General features: G+C 44.4%; 1 protein-coding gene across 5 annotated transcripts in view; it reads left to right on the forward strand.

The window, feature by feature from the left end:
* LRMDA (leucine rich melanocyte differentiation associated) overlaps positions 1-22,248 on the forward strand; it is a 1,109,623-nt gene that overhangs the window by 589,618 nt on the left and 497,757 nt on the right. For all 5 annotated transcript variants that reach the window (XM_032256149.1, XM_032256154.1, XM_032256153.1 and 2 more), the window contains exons 3-4: positions 5,794-5,920; positions 16,879-17,018. In XM_032256149.1, coding sequence (XP_032112040.1) covers positions 5,794-5,920; positions 16,879-17,018 — 267 coding nt within the window. The remainder of the gene's footprint in view (positions 1-5,793; positions 5,921-16,878; positions 17,019-22,248) is intronic.

Raw genomic sequence — 22,248 nt, forward strand, 5'->3', positions numbered from 1 at the left:
GCAGAAAAAGATATACAGCCAACTTTATATACTATATATAGTAATATATAACAAGGATAATATAGAGAGTAATATATAGCGTTACATATCTATGTCTGTCTTTGTCCATACATTTAAGGATATAAAAAGAGTTTTATGGAAAAAAAAGAAAATCTCTTACAGGACAAGGTAAACAGACTATAAAAATGAATAGGTGTAAAAATGTCTGTGGTGCCACTGGACCATTTAGTGGGATATGAGCGGTCACATCACACCTCACCAATTCTCTCTTTTCTCCCTTCGTTTTCCACCAGGTGGCTTTGGGTCACCTGTCCTGTCCTTGTTGGCTTTTGCCATGCCTTTGTGGGAAGTGGATTTGCAGACATTTCCCAAAGACCCGCTGTGTGCCAGGCACTGCAGCTGGCGTGGTGGGGGGAGTGTAAGAGAGGAGCCAGTTACTATGTCTGCTCTCCAGGGCAATGCTGAAACAATGTAACTGCACTGACCAATCAGAATGGACGCTGGCCAGAGCAGGGTCTGTGGTAGTCCTGGGCCATGGTGGGCATTGGCCTCCTAGTTTCTGGATTATGAAGAGGTCTAGGGGGTGCCAAGGAGTGGCCAGGGTAACAGGAAGGGTACTCAGAGCTGCAATTATTTACCTACTGAAGGACGTATTTAGATATTTTAATAACGAGAACTGGTATACCCATGCAGACTTGCTGAATGTTACACCTTCCTGATCTCAGCCGCATGGACCCAGGGAAACCATGGGGAGGCGTTCTGGCCTCTGAAAGAATACCAGTCTAGAGGCTGCTGTCCTAGCCACCGGCCAGTGCAGTGGGGCCCTGCTCACTGTACCATACTTGGAGTTTATTGGCTGTTTTTCACTCAGACATTCCGAGGTTGTGACTGAACAGTACTCAGTAGGTGAGGCAGTACTGAGCCCTCGCTGTGCACTTAACAGCTTTCTAGGAGTATGGAGGCTACATGGAGTTCCCTTCTTATAGGGCCCTGGCCAGACAGAAATCATCAGAGAGACCCATACAGAACAGGCAGCAGCCGGCCCTTGCAGGTCTGGGGGCCTAGCCAGGGTGGTAGACGTCAGACCCAGGTTAGACCCTCTAAAACTTCTAAGACCTGCCCATTTCCTCAGTTAAAAATATGGGCAGTGATACTTAGACAGAATCAAGGAGGTGGGTCAAGATCTTAGTGGAGATCTTGCTTTCTGGATTGGTTAGAGAACGTCCCAGCCTTTGCTCCTGGATTTGAGGCCAAACATAGTTCCAAAGAGACAGATGCTTTTGTCTTAGGGTCTGTGGCCAGCTGTTCCCCCTGTTCACTGCCCAGCTCATGCCAGCACAGCCCTGTCACCCCCGGTTTAGGCTGAAGCTGAGGGAGGAGAGATTGAATGCTTAGCACAGCCTAGATCCAAGAATTGATCCAGGAGTTCTGGAAGTGTCGTCTGGTGGTTTTTTTTGAGATGGAGTTTCGCTCTTGTTACCCAGGCTGGAGTGCAATGGCACGATCTCGGCTCACCGCAACCTCCGCCTCCTGGGTTCAGGCAATTCTCCTGCCTCAACCTCCTGAGTAGCTGGGATTACAGGCACGCGCCACCATGCCCAGCTAATTTTTTGTATTTTTAGTAAAGATGGAATTTCGCCATGTTGACCAGGATGGTCTCGATCTCTTGACCTCGTGATCCACCCGCCTCGGCCTCCCACAGTGCTGGGATTACAGGCTTGAGCCACTGCGCCCAGCCATCTGGTGGTTTTTATGTACAATGTTCTGGCTGGTTTTTGGCTGGGCAAGGGGCAGGAAAGAGTGGCTATAAACGAGAAGCTCCTGCCCAAGCCGACCAGCCCTACCTGGGCCTCAGGCCCTGGCTTTTCCCCTCCCTTCTGGTGAGTGACTCATTTGCTGGGAAAGGATGAAGCTCACTGATTTGTGCCCACCCAGGAGCAGAAGGGACTGGGGCTTAACGGGCAGCCCTTCTGTGGGGCCCCTGGCCCCCCACCCGAGGCCCCTCCTTGCCAGCCACTGGCCTGGTCTGGGCAGGGCTGCACGCCTGTTCAGCGCTGCTGTTTCCATAAGCTAATGAGGGCAGAGTGTGAGCCACAGGCGATGATGCTGGGATATTAACTCTGACAGGAAGCTTGATCATAATTATCTTAACGAGGATAGGGTTAATTACAGTGGAAACTTAAAAGTTCTCTCAGTTTGAATCCACTGGAGCCCAATGCGTTGTGATGTTTTGTCATTTTGATGTGACTTTGGAAAAGGCACTGGCATGCTCCCAGCAGCCGCTGCAGCTCCTGGGGGAGCCCAGGCAGAGCCCTGGGAGTGAGGGAAGGAGGTAAGAGGATGGTACCTGTGCATGAGTTCCTGGCTGCATTGCTGCTGGTGGTGTGGGAGGCAGGCACCCTCCGGGGGTGGTGGGGGAGGGTGGCTACTGCTTAGGTTTCCAGAACAATCCAGACCTGGACAATCTCCCTCCAGCTGTCTGTGCCTAGGTCCTGGGTGAAACCTTGCCCTCTCCTATCAGCCCCCCAGGTCCTGGGTGAAACCTTGCCCTCTCCTATCAGCCCCCCAGGTCCTGGGTGAAACCTTGCCCTCTCCTATCAGCCCCCAGCCCACACCTCAGATATCACAGTACTCTAGGAAGCTGGCGAGTGATGCTGGACTGATAGTTGGCCTCTCCGCTGGGGATCTGGTTTTGGGGTGCATTTTGCTGTCCACACACAAGGTGATAGCAGACAAATTGTCATTTTATTTAACAGCATATATTTGCAGGCATCTGGCATCTAGGGGAATTAACTAGATCTACACACAAATATTTTCTCCTATTCCTCCCTAGAAAACAGCAGTAAAAATAACAGTAAAAAATAAAAGTAAAGTAAAAGGTAAAAACACCTCCCTTCAGGTGTATATGTGTTGTCGTCCACATGCCAGCTGAGACCCCCAAAACCTGTCCTCCCCAGTACCCCCATTCACCATGCTCTCCGTCCCCTGCCTCCGGTGCCCCAGCCCTCAGCTCTGGATCTAGCTGCTTAAATCCCCAGGAGGACAGCACGCTGATAACATGAAAACAGGGCTTTATTCATTAGCAGTCACCTATGTAATATGGTTCTCTTTTTACTGAGCAGCTAATAATGTCACATGGAAGAAAGAGTCTCAAAACCAGACAGGTGACAGGGGATTGGAGACTGATCTTCCCAGCTCTTCTGGGAGGTCTCACTCTGGTGTGGAGTTCTGCCCCAGAACCCACACTGCAGGGGGAGAAAGGCTGTCTGGGTGGGGGTGGACATTGCCTTGGTGCTCCTGAGCACTCCCCCTCTTCATGCTGTGTCATTTTGCTTTATGTCCCCCTGAAGCACTCTTGGAAAGGAGCTGTCTTCTGCTTGCCAGCCGCCAACCATTTGCTGATTCTCATCAGAAGAGTCTAATATTTGCATAACATAACTCAGGAGCAATGTGTATTTGAGCAGAGCCCAGCTGATGTTTGTGCACAAAGGACTTATTCGCCACCCGTAAAGCTCCCTAAGGGGAAGTGGCTTCACCCCTCCTTGAGGTAAAGGGGCACAGTTCTGAAAAGCCTTTTGGCACATCGCTCACTAACTCCTAGTGGAGGAAGGGACTTCAGAGGAGCCCAGAAGTTCCCGGCAGAAGCCTGACTTGCTGTATGCCTCCTCCGTGGGTTTGTTCATGGCCCGTCCCCTGCGTTCCAGACACATCCGCAGGGTCAGGACTTCAGGGAAAACAAAACAAAACAAAACAAAAACAGTGAATAAAAGGAGGAAGGAACAGAAAAAACAAACATGCTAGTAACTAGTTAGTGGTCCTTCACTTATTCTCTACAAGATCCTGTGAGCTGGAAGGAACACAGAACAGGAGAGTTGAGATGGGCTATTGACACGCCTATATTCACACAACAGGAAGTGGAGGAGCGGAGGGAAAGTCCCAAACCTTCCTGCCTAGATGTGTGTACGCTGTGGGTTTTTATTTTATTTTGTTGTTTTTGTTTTTTGTGGGTACACAGCAGGTGCATATATTTATGGGTCACATGAGACATCTTGATACAGGCATGCAATGTGTAATCATCACATCAGGATCGATGGATATCTAGCCCTTCAAGCAATTATCCTCATAAGTTGTGTTTTGCCTCTAGGAACATGAGGAAAAAGAGAAAGGAGGAGGAAATGAAACCCGGTGATCTCCGGACCCCTACTCCAAAATGTGTCCTCCAGTGGCGGGGCTGGTAGTGTTGGTTGGAGGAGCAGGCGTGCTCTGCTCGGCGAGTCCTGGGTGGGACCACCCCGAGGTCTGACAGGAATGGAACGTGCAGGCAGAGCTCTGGGCCCGGTGGAATCTACAGATTTAATTACTTACAACACGTTTTACACCTTGCAAGTATTGACTCCGCATTTCGGAGTCCTCTTGGCAGAGATCCCACAAGGGAGCAGTGGATGCCTTGGGAAAGCTCTGGTGCTGAAGTTCACACTCACAGCAGATGTGCGGACATTGCACACGAAGCACACGGGGCTCTAATGGAAGCTGTATCAGTAAATGAATAAATAGTGTGGACGGCATCTCCCTGATTCGTCACATTTTATAGACTAGCCAGGCATCCCATACGAGGCTCCCTCCAGTCCACATTGTAGCTCAGCTGTCAGCCTGCGCAGGCTCAGCACATCTCTCGGGTCTGGCAGGTGAACCAGCTGGGAGTCTGTGTCTCCGTGTAAGCCCCTCCGCTGGCCGGCCTGCTTTAATTAATGTCTGTGTACGCCCAGCAAGCACTTGTGCAAAACTGCCCAGTGTCACCTCCACCCCCAACACTCATGAGAGCCCATAAAATTAAGAGTTAACTTTCAGCGATGTGTATAAGCAAGGCTATTTTTCCCTTTCTGCTATTTTTTTTTTCCTGGAATCAGGTACTTAATTCTTTCAGTTACCTTTTTATTTACTGTCTTAACATCTACAGGGTTGCACTCTACACTTCTTTCAAAAATTAAGTGAGAAATCCACTTTCCATAAATTAAAACAGTAACTTCAAGCCAGGAGCTTTGAAGCAGCTATTCCCCACAACTCCTGTTTCCCCACCCGCAGCAAAAACAAATAAAAAGAAATAATAAAAGAAAAAGCCCTCTCAGGCCAGAGTGATTATGTAATTCCACAGATGTCTTGCCTTTTGGGCAGCCACCGAGATGCTGGGCAGAAGCAAATTAAGTGATTAGTAAAGAAAAAAGGCAAAGAAAAAAAAAGTCAAAGGATGTGAACGGAGAGAAAGGGAGCCTTCCGTGCCATTTCCCCCACGACTGTACAGAGGAGAACCGCTAAGAAATGATACTTGAAGTTATATTTATTATTGTAAGAGGGTATGATATTTCTGGGCAGGAATGATGGATGACAACTTGAATTTGTGTCCAGGGAATGAAGGTGAACTGTGACAGAGTTATTTATCTTGGGAATGGAGGTTAGGGTCAGCCGAGGCTGGGTGCCTGAAGGCACAAGACATTGACAAATTTATCCTGCAGGCCGTATCTGAAGCCCTTTGTTTTGGATCCTGGCTACTCACTAAGTGACCCTCATCCTTCATGTTGGCAATGCGTGAAGGATGCGGTGGGTGCTAGCGGCCCCTTCTCCCCGCCGCCCCCGCCCTGACTCCTGCTACTAATTCTTGTCATTCACTTTGCTGACAGGCACCAAGCCCAAACTATTCCCAGTCCTGAAAGGGAAGGTTAAAATATTTATTTCGGTTCATAATGGCCTCCCTGATTTAGTGCAGGATCATTTTTCCTGTTGCCTTTGTCATTGCAGGTCACTGGAAGGACTGAGCGCATTCAGGAGCCTGGAGGAACTCATCTTGGACAACAATCAGCTGGGGGACGACCTCGTGTTGCCAGGGTTACCCAGCCTGCATACCTTAACCCTCAACAAGAACCGAATATCCTTTCCCCTGCCTGCGGCCCCCACTCCCCACCCAGCCGCACAGTCGTCCCCCCACCCCGCCCTGCACAAATACCTGCAAAATGTCAAATGAGTTTTATGTGTCAGCTAAATTAAAGTATGTGAAATACAGTCCCTGGGCAGACAAAGCGTTCTGTCTTCTGGCACTCGGGACACTTCAGAGTAATTTATTATAGGTCATTCATAAATGAAACGCACCATTATATCTTCCTGTTGCTCCATTTCAGTGTAGAGATCTAAGTTATGGCTGTGAAGAAATCTTTTTAATAGATAAAAATAGAGAAAGAAAATAATGTCACCGCTGCAGAGGCGGCGAAGCCCGGTCTGTTTGCTTGGGCTTGTGTGAGAGGGCGACCTCTGGTGGGAAGTCCCCGGTAATGCCGCCAGGCAAGCTCCGTCTCCTCCCAGGTTTCTGGAAGGCTCTCCCGCAGGCTTGGGGAACATTTCTGGCGAGGGAAAGGAGCTAAGGTGGCAGAGACGTGTGAAGCCCAGGCCTGGCTATGCCCTCACTGGTGGATGCCATGCTGGGCTGGTGAAGAGAGAGGCCTAGAGGACCCATGACAGTGTATGGCCTCCCCTACGGAGGCAAGAACCTAACCTAACCTAGGGTGAGGTTTCCAGGGACTGACTGCTCTGGATTCAGTAGTGGGGATAGAATCAAGGAACCCTGGCTGCACCTAAGGCCCGTAGCTCCTGCACTGTTAGTGTAGTGGATTACCAGGCACTAGAATGCCGGCTAGATGGGATAGGGAGTTTCCTCAGTTTGGTTAACTCCTCTGTCCTTCACACAAAGGATAGTGCCTGGCACCAAGTGCAAGCTCAATAAATATTTGTGGGATGAATGCATCATTATCATTAGCTGTTTTTTATTGAGCACTCCCAGGAATGAGGCATGGTGCTGGGTTCTTTACGTGTGTTGTTATTCATTCCTACCAAGCCCTGTGAGAACAGTGTGTCTTTTCCATTTATCTGGATTTGGAAAGAGGTGAGGTGTAGGCAGATGGCCAGACATTAACAAGATGCTAGGTCCCGGATGATTCACGGTCAACTGTGTAGTGTCCAAAGTCCAATGTCCGCATTCTACTGTGTTGCTTCAGAGCCGGTAGTCCAGTGGCTTTGTTTTGTTGATGGAATGTCTGAGACCCGGAGTGGTTAAATCACTTGCTCACATTCATACAATAAGTTGGAAATAGAAAAGGAACCAGGGCATTTTCCTCTAGAGTATAAAATAAAATCACATATACATATAAGGTTTAGCACATATTCATATGCTAGCATTTGAGAGGGATTTGCAGAACTATTTATTGGCTACTGTTTATACTTTGAGCCGAAAGTTAATGTTTTCTTTATCCTCTAAGATATTGTCTTGGTCAGCTCTTGCTGGTGTGGCACAATACCATCCATGAGGTGGGTTAAACAACAAACATTTATTTCTCACAGTCTGGAGGCTGGAGGTTTGAGATCAGAATGCCAGCATGGTTGGGTTCTTGGTGAAGATACTTTCTCACTGTATCATCATGTACCAGAGAGAGAAAGCAAGCTCTTTCAAGTCTCTTCTTATAGGGGCAATAATCTCATCAGAGGGATCTACCCTCATAACCTAATTACCTCCTAAAGGCCTCATCTCCACATACCATCGCTTTGGGGATTAGAATTTCAACACAGGAATTTGAGGGGAGACATAAACGTTCAGACCATAGTATTATAAATATGCTCCTGTGGTCACTATTAATTGGCACTTTGATAGAAGTAACAGGGGAAAGCCTACAAGTAAATTCACAGTCTTTATCACAATGAAATTTTGGTGGATTTTCCCCTCTTCTATCCATTAGTCAACCAAGTTTCCCAATCACTGTTTGAAAAATTATTGTAGTCAATGTGTCTTATGGCTTTCTAGGCTGTCTTAGATGATCAGCTGGCCAATATTCTCAAATCAATCAAGGACAGAAGGATTTTTAGACTAGAATTTAGATGATATGTTTGCCTATGTCCTATGTCCCAGGTCTCTGTAGAATGTTAGAGTCCACGAACTTTGGTTCGTGGCTAGGTTAATCATATTTAGCAGTGTGGCATTGGACATGTTATCTTCTGTGAGCTTCTGTTTCTCATTTTTAAAGAAATACAATGGACTGAATGATGGTTTTATTCCCAGTATTGCTGTCACTGGAGATAGGCAGGCCTCTTGACTTTGGAGTGCTGAGAGGTTTTCTTTGTCTTTGGTTGAGTCCTTTCCCTGTTCTGTGCATCTGCTTCTCCAATCTGTAGCAGTAATGTTAAGGGAGTAGTGGTAATGGCCTAGGAGGGACTGAAGCGAAAGACACTGTGGCTGTAAACCTGACAGGTGATATCACCAGGCTGTTGTACACGTTTTCTTACCAGTGAATACTCTGAATAGACTTCTTTCCTTTTTTCTCCTTTGGTCTACTAATGTGATTGTGAAGATCAACTTCGGCATCTGCTTGACTCAGAAGTCACAGAGAAAGGTAGGTAATACCAGGCAACACGTGCCATCTTCTCAACCCATACTCCTGACTCCACTTTTTCAGCCAACTGACTCTTCTACCTGTGAGAATGTTGCAGGCTTTCCAACAATTTCTAGGTTCCATATTGTTATTACTACCCCATGAAATGCCTTAGATGTGGGCTCTTTACATTAGCTTTTGCCGCATAATAATCCACCCCAAGACTTAGTGGCTTAAAACAGCAACTATTTACAATTCTTTGGATCAGATGTTTGGCCAGGGCTCAGCAGGATGGTTCTTTTGCTGGTCCTACCCTGGACCACTCATGCAGCCACATCTCCCTGCAGGCTCAGCTTGGGCTAGATGGTGTAAGATGGCCTCATTCGTATGTCTGGAAGTTAGTGCTGGGTGTTGGCTAAACTACGTGTCTCAAACAGGCTAGCATAAGGCACTTCACATGGGAGGAGTATTCTAACAGCACAAGCCCCATTGTACAAGTAGTTTTCAAGTTCACATTATACCATGTATGTTAATATCACATGACCAAAGCAAGTCACATAACAACTGTAGAACAAATGTGGGAGGGGACTGCACAGGGTGTGCGTATGCAGAGGCATAATTCATTTCTGTAACCATCTCTTTATCCAGGGAACCTTGGCATTGGCCTCTTGTCTCCTTAAGATTTTACTTCATATTTGTGATAAAGGGAGCCCTAGAAACAAGTAACTTTTGACCTCCTGAAAATGTATTAGCTCTTTTGTGTAAATTGAATCTTTAAACATGTTACGAAGCTTGCTGCCAAATGAGGTTTTATCTTGATTTATTTTGTGAATTTTGCTTTATTTACTGATTTATTTTTTGGTTTGTTTTTTAGCATATGTGAGAATGGTTATTCACCCCACCTGCTATGTAAAATCTAGATTTTTCCACTTTGGCTTGACTCACAGTTAAGTGTGCCTATACTAATGCTGTAGGTTACTAGACCCTGGAAACTCGGGTCATTGGCTTCTTTATTCCTTTAGCAAGAGGGACTATCACATAGTGGTTAAGAACAACAGGCTCTGAAGGCAGACTTCCTGAGCTTCTACCCCAAACCTGCCACTTTTCTGCATGATCTTGGGCAAGTCACTTAACATCTCTACATTTTGGTTTCTTTTGAAAATGCGGACAATGGTAGTACCCATCCCGTAGGTTGTTTTGAGGGTTATTCTGAGTACCTCAGACATATTAGGTTCTAGTAACATAGTAAGTGCTATGTAAGGGTTAATACTATCATTATTATCCTAGAGAATTGTGTAAGCTCATCTGGTTTGAGTTGGGCCACATTATAACCAAGGCCAGAGTACAGACATACTTCTGAGTGTAGAATGCTTCTTTGACTTGCATAATTTAATACTGCCCCAATGCCATTCTGTGAGTTGGGTACTGCTGGTGAATACTTCTCATTTTTATGGAAAAACTAGGAGTAGATGAGCTTTCTGAAGTCATATAGATTGTCAGTGCTGGGGCTCAGTCTAGAACCCAGGTATGCTGATTCCCAGCTCCAGACTCTGAAACACAACGGACCGACAATCATTGCACAAGGAGAGGAACCAAGATACGGAGGAGTCAGCGTCCTGGGCCTGCCTCTGCAAGGTCCTCCTCCCAGCTGAGAACTGCCGGGAGTCTGCTCATAAAACGGATTCCAGGGCCCAGACTCAGCATCTGGAAAATTTCCTCCGTGTTCATCAGTCAGTGCCTCCCTGCCATATGCATACCCCCTGCTGGACCTTCCATCTTTCTCCACCAGCACTTTGTCTCACTGTGTTGGTGTCCTGGTCTGGTGTATCTGAAAGCCTGGTTGTCTGAGATTACCTCTTCATCTCTTGGTTTGTAGGGATCTTATTTTCTTTCTTTGGTTCATTGAGACTGGCCAGGTAGTCACTGGCTATGGACTTAAACCCCTTCCCCACTGCTCTCACACTCTCTGTCTCTCTCTCACCCATCCATGAGCATGCATACGCCATCCCCGACCCTTCCACCGGGAGGGGCGGGATATTTGGTAATGGTCTCAGTCATATCATATTTGAATACTCAGCCCCAAGTACAGTTAACCAACTGAAAATTCGGGAAAATATAGATACTTAACCTTTATACCAATGATTCTCCCCCACTTTCCTTTTGGGGTGTGTGTGGGGGACATAAGCCCCTATTTGCTTGAGTACATGTACTGAAGAACCAATGAGCTTGAATGATAATACCAGTAGGAAACGGGTGGGGCTGCATGTTACACAGCTGGGATATGGCCCAGAGACCACTCCAGCGAGTCAGAGGGGGGACTGCAGTTCACAGCCATTTGCTGTGCCATCTTAGAAAAGATTTGCTGTGTCATCTTAAAGTTTTACTGTGTCATCTTAGAAAAATCTCTGTACCTTGTCAGTGGCCTCAGATTCTTTGTAAAACCGGTGACATACACTTCCGCATATTGTCGAGAGATTTAAATGGTATAATAAATGGGAAATCACTTTGTTAAAGACTTTACAATTTCTAGGCACATTTTGCTGTTAGCTAATGCCTTGATGCTTCAAAAGAAGCAGCCCAAACTGGAAGGAAGGATCTGAGGTACAGTGCACAGCCCGATGATGGCAGCTGTGCTCTCCCAGAGAAACACGTAAGACCCTTCATTTTCTAGTGTTTTAAATTTCGCTTTTGTGTTAGGAAATTATGAGTCACTTTTTCCTCTAGAAATGCAGTTTCTTTGGGACCTATGTTTGAATTTAGACTCTGCCACATACTGGCTGTGTGACCATTAACCCGTTTCCTTAATTGTTATTTGGATACGATAAATTTCATTTTCAGTCACGTGCGTATATGTGAATGGAAATGAGATGTCATTATGCTGTATATTTAGCATTTGAAAACCCGTATGAGGATTAGCTGTGGTTAAAATCATCCCAGCAGTTATGGAGACTCCCCTTTGACCCACAGCTGAGCCCAGAGGGAGGGATGTGTCCATTCTCACCTGGGAGACAGCTTCAGACCTGTGCAACTGGACACACACCAGGAGGCTTCCCTCCTCCCTCATGCTCCAAATTTTCAAGGCAAGATACTGCTTTGATCTTGAGCCCTCTGCAGAAAATCTCCCTTGGCAAGCCTCCCCATGACAGCTGGGCTCTGTGATGGCAACTTTCTGCAGACAACACTGAAAAAAATCTCAACGCTAAGTACCCCGGAGAAGACTTGATGAGGGAAACCAGGTGTGTGCCGGGAACCCAGCTGGAGAGAGTTGAAACTGTGCCAGGTAGCTTCACATTTTTAAAAAAGGTACCCTTAGGAGAATCCCTGAAATGATCCCCACTGCAGTGGTCTTGATTAGCCAGGGACACCAAGTTTCTTCCACGGACTGCCTCTGGTCAATTTTCTATGCAAGTTGACAAAAAAGAAATGTGACAAGTTCTATCTTGGACTTCAAAGGCAAAACAAGGCTATGTTAGTCATTACTGACCCAGGAGACGAAGAAACCAATTAAAACGTCTTCTCATGTTTTATCCTCTGGTGGTGCTATCAACATCAAGGTGAAGGGCTAGTCTAGAGCATGCAAGGAGGAGGTGCTAGTGCTTCCTGCCTGGTGTGGATTTGGGGGGGACCACCTGACTCAGCCAAATGTATCATTTGTATAGGAAGCTGGAGCTTCTACCATATAAAATACCCAAAGATAGGCAGGCTCTTAGAAATCTCTTGGATTCATTGGCAAAGAATGGCTGAAGGTTCTTGGAACTTGCAGACCCCTTGCTCAAGAAAGTCTCATGATCGGGGCATTCAAATAATCCACTTCTTCATGGCCTCCTGCCTAGGGGCAGATCCAGGTTTCAGGGAGTATGAAACCTCTGTAATTAGAGAGAGCCCTCTTAAAGACTATATAATTAGGAATGCAAAATTAGGTACGAAGTGAATGTTTATTTGGAATAGAATGGTATCAAAGGAAATTTTGAAATTCCAAATAATGAAAAATTTTAAATAATGATAAACTCCACAAATGTCAAAATACCTAAATCTTTATACTAGATATGCCTCTAGAGAAACTTTTTTTCCTACTTTTTTCTACAAAGTCTCTCATAGCTTCATTATTTGGTGAAATTTTACAATTTTTCTGTAGAGAGAATAGATCATTCCCTCTTTTAGCATGGTTGATTGAAAACTGATATATTTTTTTAATTTTTTTTTTGAGACAGAGTCTCCTTCTATCACCAGGCTCCAGGCTGGAGTGCAGTGGCACGATCTCAGCTCACTGCAACCTCCAGGATTCAAGCAATTCTCCTGCCTCAGCCTACCGACTAGCTGGGACTACAGGTGCACGCCACCATGCCCAGCTAATTTTTGTATTTTTTTTAGTAGAGACGGGGTTTCATCATGTTGGCGAGGATGGTCTCGATCTCTTGATCTCATGATCCGCCCGCCTCGGCCTCCCAGAGTGCTGGGATTACAGGCGTGAGCCACTGAGCCCGGCCTGAAAACTGATTTTTAAAAATAGTTTAGAAATGTTTTTTTCAGTTTCACCATTTGTTATTGGTAGTTTTACCACTACATTATTGGTACAACTTTTAGGACTATTGCATTTTAGAGAAACCCTTACACATTTCTTTCATATATGGTAGGAGCTGTATAAGATTTCAGGACATTTCGGCCAGGCACAGTGTCTCATGCCTGTAATCCCAGCACTTTGGGAGGCTGAGGCAGGTGGATCACCAGAGGTGAGGAGTTCAAGACCAGCCTGGCCAACATGGCAAAACCCTGTCTCTACTAAAAATACAAAAATTAGCCGGGTGTGGTGGCGCGCACCTATAATCCCAGCTATTTGGGAGACTGAGGCAGGAGAATCACTTGAATTCAGGAGACAGAAGTTGCAGTGAGCCTAGATCACACCATTACACTCCAGCCTGAGTTACAGAGTGAGACTCTGTCTCAAAAAAAATAAAAAATAAAAATATTTCAGGGCATTTCATGTTGTGTGTGTGTCTATGTGTGTGCATGTATACATACACTTGCCAACTGAATCTTAAGTGTTCTTTGAATGGATAAGTTTATCATTTTGCCATCAGTTTTGTGTTGGTCCCTGCATATTTATGTTAATATGGTGGATAGTAAAAGTATTACTGGAAGCCATTGCTACTGATATTGTTGGAATAATTTAACTAGACACAGAGTGCCTGCAAATTATGTAACTATATCCCCAGTGAATCAAAATTAAATGTCACTCCTACACAAAGTCCCCTTAGGTGGGTCCCCAGGATTCCCATAGATACTCCCATTGCCACCCAACTCAAAGGAAAGTGTGGTAAAGAAGTCCTATTGAAGCGAGACAGTGATCTCCACAGATGAGTGTAAATAACCTACTTTTGCAAATTTAAAAAAAAAAAAAACATGATCATGTGACCCTATTACCAGGGTATTTCCCAGGGCCTTGGAAGGTGCCGATGCAAGCAAGAAGCCCTTGACACATGAGCTCCATGGTAGATCTACATGTAAAAGTCTACTCAACTTAATCTAGGCCGACTTCCCTGGATGGTGGCCGGCTAGGCTTCCTTCACTCATCACTACATGCTGAGAAATGACTGGCATTTCAATCCAACTCAGTTGCCCAATATTTCCTCAAATTAAAAACCTTGCCAGTTTGGGGTTCCATTCCTGAATATCCCCACCTTCATATAGTAGACAGAAAAAAAAGCCAAGCTTTGAGGAATGTTTCATAAGAAGAAAGTTCGTTTAGGTCCAACCTTTCCATCTGCAGTAGAGAGGACTTCCCTCCATCGTGTAGGGCCCTTGTCTACATAAATAATCAGAATCACTCCAAGTCGATGTGTCAGCACCATTCTGGTAGCCCACACTCTTACAGTCCCACAAAAGATATACCGTATTGGCCAGTAGCAGTAGTTAGCTTGCCTGGCTGCCCTCCCTGGAACAAGGGCCTGGCCTTGAGACTTTAAAACAACCTGATACAGACATGAGTCCTGGTGCTCCTTGGAACATCTGATTGGTTGCATGGGTGGGTTAGAAAGTTGGAGCAAACTATGAAGGAGAGAAACGAAGCCTGGAACTGAGGCCCATGCAGGCCTGGGTCTAGGTCCAGGCCTGAGGTATTATACCTGAATGACACCTTCCAGTCCTGGGTGTCGGAGGGGGACTTAGAACATTCTGAGGAGGGTGCTTGAAAGCACCAGGCACCTGAGGTACCTGTGCCCACATCTAATGGCAATACTAGCAAAGAGACTTTTTTTTTCTTTTGTTTTTGTAGCAATGACTGAAGTGTTTAAAGATAGAACCTGCTGGAAAAGCTGAACTTTCCCTGGAATTGTTCACTGTCATTTTAATTGGCTCTATTTAAATAATTTTCCTGGAGAATATGATGATTGAACTTTAGTAAGTGTATTTTGCCTCCACTGATTTTGATTCCTGGCCACCCAGCCCTCTGTACTCCCAACCTCATTCCCCTGGTGGGACCTTCTCTCTAGTCTCTGCATGAACTTCCATTCTCACCTCTTCATTTGAGCCTTCCTATCTGGCTATCTCTGAATGTTGTGAAAGATTAGAGAGTTTGGCAACAAACTTCCATGTCCCTTTTTCTGTCTTTATTTAGGAAGCAGGGAGGATGTTGGTGAATTGAAGCCAAAGCAAATGAGTGTGCTCACAACTTTCTTTTGCTAGTTTCTTCTTTTTCTAGTTTCCCCCTCTCTTACTAGTTCCCCCCTCTTTTGCTAGTTTCCCCCCTCTTGGTAGTTCCCCCCTCTTTTTCTAGTTTCCCCCTCTCTTGCTAGTTTCCTCCCTGTTGGTAGTTCCCCCCTCTTTTTCTAGTTTCCCCCTCTTGTTAGTTTCCCCCTCTCTTGCTTGTGCTCTGCTTCTCATTGTCTCCTGCTGTACTCACCTAGTGTACAGCATTTGGCCTTGCACGTGATGGTGGCAGAGCATGTGTGTAAAGAATGCTCGAAAGAACTTAGTTTGGAGAGTAAAAGGTTTAAGGAAGACATGTGAGCTTCAAATATCTGAAGGCTTGTCATGTGGAAGGGAAGAAGCCTTATTCTTTGTGACCCCAAGCAGTTAAATTGGGTCAGTGAGTAGAGGTTAGGGAAAGATTCAGTTCCAAGGGAAAGAAAAACCATTATGGTTGTCAGAAATGGAATGTGCTCTGTTGTGGTGACCACTTGGTAAATATATTAGGGACCTGATTCAGACATTGGTTGGATCTGGAGTTCATGCTTTTGTGGCAAGTTGAAATGAAGTATGAGAAAATGTGTATCACATCCCAAGGTTAGATACATCCTCACAGAGCAAGAACATCCCCCCACTTTTTTTTTTTTTAATTTTACCTTCTTCTCCTTCTGGGAACTGTACTCTGAGTCTTTGACTCTTGCATATGGCATTTTATTTACCCTTGTATGTTTTGCTCCTGTAGCTCTGCTGCCATTTCCTGGCTGGGACCCCTTTTTATCTGCTGACCTGCTTAATTCCTCTCTCATGTGTCCCTGGAAGTCATGGCCTAACCATGCATGCCTATCTAATCACCTTATGTAGGCTCACCTCATCTCTATGTGGCTTAAGCCAGGAGTTAGTATGAGGAGTAGGCTATCACTAAACCCTTTCCAATACCTGTGATTCTGTGAATCTATGGCCTTTGCCTTGTTTGGTTTGGCTGTGATTGGACAGTGGGTCCCAGTGGAGGATGGCTGCTGGAATAATCTCCCCCATGATGCCCCCCAGTGGAGGATGGCTCCTGGAATAATCTCCCCCATGATGCCCCCCTCTGACTTTTCTCTTCCATTCTCTAATTCCCCCACTAACAGAGAAAGGAGAATATATTTTAATGAGGTCTTCTGAAATACTTTCTGTTTTTTTGTTTTGTTTCTTTGAAACAGTCTTGCTCTGGTCTCCTAGGTTCAAATGATTTTCCTGCCTCAGCATCCTGAATAGCTGGGATTACAGGTGCTCCCACCATCATGCCCAGTTAATTTTTGTATTTTTAATAAAGACAAGATTTCACCATGTTGGCCAGGCTGATGTTGAACTCTTAACCTCAATTCATCTGACTGCCAGGGCGTCCCAAAGTGCTGGGATTACAGGTGTGGGTCACCATACTTGTCCCTTGTTTTCATTACTAGAAAAGAATTAAGTTTTATGGTTATTCATGCTGTGAAACTATTTTACTCTATGGAATCTTCCCTTTTATCATGTTTTAAAAACAGAACGATGAAAAAGAAGTATGATGACACAATCAAGTTTATTCATTCTTCCTCAAATGATCTGGACTTAGACTTACCTGCCCAGCGAAAAGTTGGGCTGTGTTCCCAAGAGTGGGAGTGGAAAAGTAGCAATACCATATACCCACAGCTGAATTTATTTCAGTCCTCACCCTGTGGTCTCACAGGGGCACACTGGGCTCATCAGCCTACCCTCCTTGCTTAGCCTTTTGTCTTTTTGGACCAAGATCCTTAACCTTTGTCACATCACCGATTTGGAATATCTCCTGGATCACTTGGCAGAAGTGACACCAGCTCTGGAGTACCTCAGCCTGCTGGGCAATGTGGCCTGTCCCAACGAGCTGGTCAGCTTGGAAAAGGATGAGGAGGACTACAAGAGATACAGGTGAGTATCCAGGGGTTGGAGCGTGGTGGGAAAAGGGGAAAATAGAAGCTTTAGGGGATGATACTGTACTCTGGGGTGCATAGTAGATGTTTGGTATATATCATTGGGCTTCCCATGACAATGTTAAACTTTTAGCTTTTGGTAACCTACAGCCATTGTCTCCCTTGGTTGAGGTCACAAAAACTAAGAAAGATGAAAAGTCATTGCCTTGTCTACTTTTTTTGTGATGTGTCAGATATTAAGTATTTAGGTTTTGCAAGTTATATGGACTCTGTCACAACTACTCAGCTCTGCTTTCATAATGCAGAAGTAGCCATACGTAATTTGTGAACAAATGATCATGGCTTTGTTCCAGTAAAGCTTTATTTATAAAACAGGTGGCAGTCCAGATTTGACACATGGGCTGTCACTTGCTGACCCCTGCTCTGTGTTGTAAGATCTTTCTGTGGTCTGTCTCAGAGTCACTTTGCAGAGAGAGATGACTTCCCACCAAAATTTAGGGAGCTCATATACAATCTCAAGAAGTCCCACAGGCCCATACCTCTCCACCATAGAGCTCTGCCACAGTGTCCCCCAGCCATGCGCTTTGATGGGCTCCAAGTAGAGATGCTTTTCATTCTTCTGTATACTTCTCACCCATCTGCTTTAAAAGCCCCGATCCGAAGTCATTTAGAGAGTCTTTTTGGTCTTACCTGTTTTACCAAACTCACTTAATTTTCCTTCTTCATTTAAAATTGTATGTGCTCTCATTGTTGATTGTTGTTTTGTAAATGCTTTAATGACCTTTTCATATATCTAGCCTCTCTCTCCATTATGACATAAGCTCTCATTAAACATCCCACCTGAATCAATGTAGGAAGGAAGGAAGGAAGAAAGGAGGGAAGAAAGGAAGGAAGGAAATATTAGTCAGGTAGGGTTCTTGGAAAATAGATTTGGAAGAGTTGGGGGAAAAGGATAAGGGTTGGGGGGAACTCGTTCTATTTGGACTTACATAAAAATCTGTCATAATGCATGAAGGAAAGTAGTTGGGGGCCTTCATTTTGTATAAAGGCAAAGCTGTAAGAAATACTAAAGGCTATTGAACATTATAGATTAAAACACACATAAAAACACTTACATGTGGGGAGAATCTGGGGGAGAATTTTGTACCTTTAACTTCATTTTCTAGAATTCTTCATTAATTTTATTCTTTTTTGTTTTTTGAGTCGGGGTTTCACCATGTTGGTTAGACTGGTCTCGAATTCCTGACCTCAGGTAATCCACCCGCCTCGGCCTCCCAAAGTGCTGGGATTACAGGCGTGAGCTACTGTGCCCGGCCTTCATTAATTTTATAGGGATCTAAGAGGGTTATTAACCTATCTTAGAACAAAGCTCTAACCCTACTTTTAAAAAGAATATTAAATCTTTCTCCATCATGAAGATTTTCATTTGGAATATAATGGTATAGATTTGAATGTAACTTCTATTAAGAGAAATACAGTTAAAGTCTAGCAATTGGATACTTACAAATTACTAAACCCCTGTTTCTTAAGTCACCTAATCACTTAGAACTTGATTTGCTTCTGTAATACTTTTACAAACTTTGAAGCATTTAGCAGCCTGATTTCAGGTGGGAATGAGTCACTTAGCATATTTTTTCTTCTTGAAGCAACTTATTTTAAGATATGTCTTGGAAGGGCCAAGCACATCTAAGAACATAAACAATAAACATTTTTGGAAAACCAAGATTCAGGAAATTCTTATTTGTTTTATAGCTTTTTTCTTTAGATTTCTGTGTATAACTCTTAAAAATAATAAATTTTGTATATGTGCATATGCATATATGTCTTTGTTTATACGTATATAATTACATGTGTGTACACACATTTACACACTTGTTCATTCATTCATTTGTCCAGTAAGCTATGTGTGAAATCAACCATGTAGGCAAGTTTTTGTTGATTTTTTCTGGAGAGAGATAGAGAGGAAAGTTTCCAGTTCCACATTACTGGTCTCAAGTACAGGACTTATGAGGTTGCAAAAGGAAAAGAAAAGCTAATATAATTTTTTTCTTTTCTTTTTCTGTACCATCAGCTCTCAAATAATTACTATTTTTTTTTCTATTGTGACTGATTGGATTAGCAAAAGTACTAAGACCAAGGTATACAGGGTCAGATCAGAAGATCCGATGTGGAGTCCAACTTTGCCAGTGGGACCTATAATATGGAAGAACAGTCTAGATCAGTATTCCATAACCAAAGATAAGCCTCTGAGTCCTCCAAGGCATTCTGATGCAGTTGGTGGCAATTACAACACAGCAGTCCATAGGTGTTTCTGATGTCCAGTTGGCTTTAGCATTCTGAGACACTCTGCTCCCAAACAGTTCCTTTTCTTCCTTTACTGTCTCACACCATTTTATATATTTTATCTTGTGTATTTCTCTTATTTCTTCATATATTTCCACATCTAGAGAATGGCTTCCAGTGGGTAGGAGCTGAGTCGTCTTGACTCTTGAAGCCTCATCAATGCCTCAAGTAGTGCTGGATATGAGAAAGGGGTTTGGTACCTTTTTTTTTTTTTTTCTTTTTTTCTGGAGGTGATTTGAAGCCACCTTTTCTTCTCAGGAGCTAGGAACTTATAGCGAGATACAGGGACCCTTAGCCACCTCAGATGCCTTCTGCCCATTTGGAATCAGATTCATTTGGATGTCAAGAAAGGCAGCTATTAAGCAAAGGACTGTGATTCAGACTCAATCCAAGTGCTGGTTATGGGTCATGAATCTTTATGGAGGGCTAGATTCTACAAGTGTGGTCTATCTCATCAGCTAGCCTGGCTACCCTCTAAGCCCATCCTCCCCACTCCATTTCTGTTTCCTTGGAAGGATTTGAGGTGTGGGGTTAGAGAGGTGGTTTGTGAGTGTGCATATGACAAAGTTGCCATGAGAGGCTAGATTCTAGAGGTTACACAAAGCCAAAATCATACCTAGTCAAAATTAACTTAGAAAATTCATGTCATCCACAGTGATGGCAAGATGCTTGCATTACTGGAGAAATGGGAACTAAGAACAGTACAAGGAACAGTGAATATGTTTCCATGTAGTTACACATTCAGTGCACAGCAACTGGCTATAGAGTGGAATGGTAGGCGGATTCTCTAGCATATTTAAATTTTTTATTCATTTAATCTCTTTATTTTTTACTGTTGGTTTGATGAGCGCTTACACTTGTATATGGAAGAGATAGATATGTGTTTGATATCCTTCCATTCATTGGTTTGTAAGCAGATCCGCTTTGTCCTTCCTGGAGTTTGTGCTCCATTTGACACTGAGAAATTTTAGGGTTTTGCAATGTGACTTTTGATTCTAGAGTTCCTGTCGCATTTGTGTTTATACAAAGCAATGCAGCTGCCTTTTTTTCTTTTTTTTTTTTTTTTGGTAAGACATTTTCCTGGCCCTTTATCCACAAAGCATGAGGTTTTCCTTCCTTCTAGCTGTTACCCAGAGACTAATAGTAGAGCCTCTATGTAAATTTATGTGACATTTTCACTAGAAAATTGCTTAAAAATGAATGATATATCTACAGTTTACTGTTTTTCACTTTAAGTACATTTTCTGACAATATGTCTTCTATTAATCATTTAAGCAATACTAGGAGCCTTAAAGGAGTGTATTCAGAAGCAAGAACCCATGGTTCATTTAGTGCTGTCTGAAAAAATTTCTTATTGATTGGCATCCTCTGTGGTTATGTGATGTAATATTTATAATATGTCACCCAGCCATACATCAAAACAAGTGTGTCTGTTGTTTCGTTTCCATGGGAGATGTTGATTTCAAAGAGGTCAGCTCAGTTTTAGGTCACGTTGTGGCCAGCCACTGGACCAGAAATGGGAAGTGACTCGATTTATGTAGTTATTGGAAATGGCATCACGGAGCTTGAGTTTCTGCGGAGTCTTTCCTCCCCTCCTCCTACATTCACCCCTTTCACTTCCTCACTTACCCCCTGTGCACCCACTTGGGTTTTCTTGGCACACATCCCCATCATAAAACAGGCTCATTAAACTTATATGTGAGCATGAACATACTACCAAGTTGCTGAGTAGTGCCCTGGCCCCACTGGGGCAGGAGCAGAACCATGCCTGGGGTTTCTCTTTTCCATTCATCATAGTTCATGGCTGAGAAATGTCCACAGCCCTGTTATTATAGGAGCTTAAACCTGTCTGCTTTTCGGTGTGTACACACCATGCTGCTATTTTGGGATCAATGTTGAATGGAGGTGAATGTGATAATCAGCAGCCTCCAGGATTCCGGCAGGAAGAGAACAGCGGTGCAAGGCTTGGTCAGAGAGACCACCATGGTAACTAGGAAACCACTCTGGTGCCCCTTGTGGATTTCAACACTAGCCAAAATAACAAATCAATATGGGAAAGTTGGGTGCCCAGAATGGCCTATTTCTTGTCTTCCCTTGCAATTCTTTTTTTCTTTTTGCTATAGAAAGAACAATGAACTGAAGGTCAACGGGAGAGAAGTCTGGAGTTAACCTTTCAAATAAGGAAGTCGGTCTCATGGTCTCTTAGTTCTTCTTCTGTCACTGAACCCTCTGTTGCTCATCCCCCCTGCCACTCCAGTCTCTGGTTGGCCTTGCCTTCCTCCCTCCTCCCCGCAGGCCCTTCTGTATTCCTTACAACTTTCAGTTATTTAAAACGTGAGGCCCTTTCTTTGTTCCCCTGCACGGAGCAGCCCTGGGGCCTGCCCAGTGTCTGCAGCACTCAGTCAAAGGGAAGGAGGGAGGGACCCTCTGCCGTCTGGTCGCTCTGGGCTGCCACCATTTCCCAGCAGAATAGGAGCTGTAAAACTTGTGGCTTACATAACCCAGCGAGCATTCTCTAGCTAATCTACAATCTGGGCTTTGAAGATCACAGGAAAGCAAAGGTCACGACCCAGAGATCAAAGTGACAGAAGCCCACAGAGTAATTGCCAGTTACCCTCTGTAGAGGGCCTTGGTCTGTCCTGTGGGTGTATTGTTTGCACGGAGACTTCAAACATGCTGCCGGTGAACTGTGAGGAAAATCAGCTGGCCTTTGCCAGTTGTCAGGCGTTCCTGAATGCTGTAGGTGAGCTCACCTCAGCTCATTAGAGTGCGATCATTGTCATGTCTCTGAGCATCTACTGTTATTCCACTCACAGTGTTTGTTCATTACTCTTTGGTCTTTATTGACTTTCTCACAGTTGTCATTTTCTTGGAGGTGTTGGGGG

Source organism: Sapajus apella, unplaced genomic scaffold (assembly GCF_009761245.1).
Source record: "Sapajus apella isolate SASKATOON/1434 unplaced genomic scaffold, GSC_monkey_1.0 scaffold94, whole genome shotgun sequence".
Taxonomy (NCBI): domain Eukaryota; kingdom Metazoa; phylum Chordata; class Mammalia; order Primates; family Cebidae; genus Sapajus; species Sapajus apella.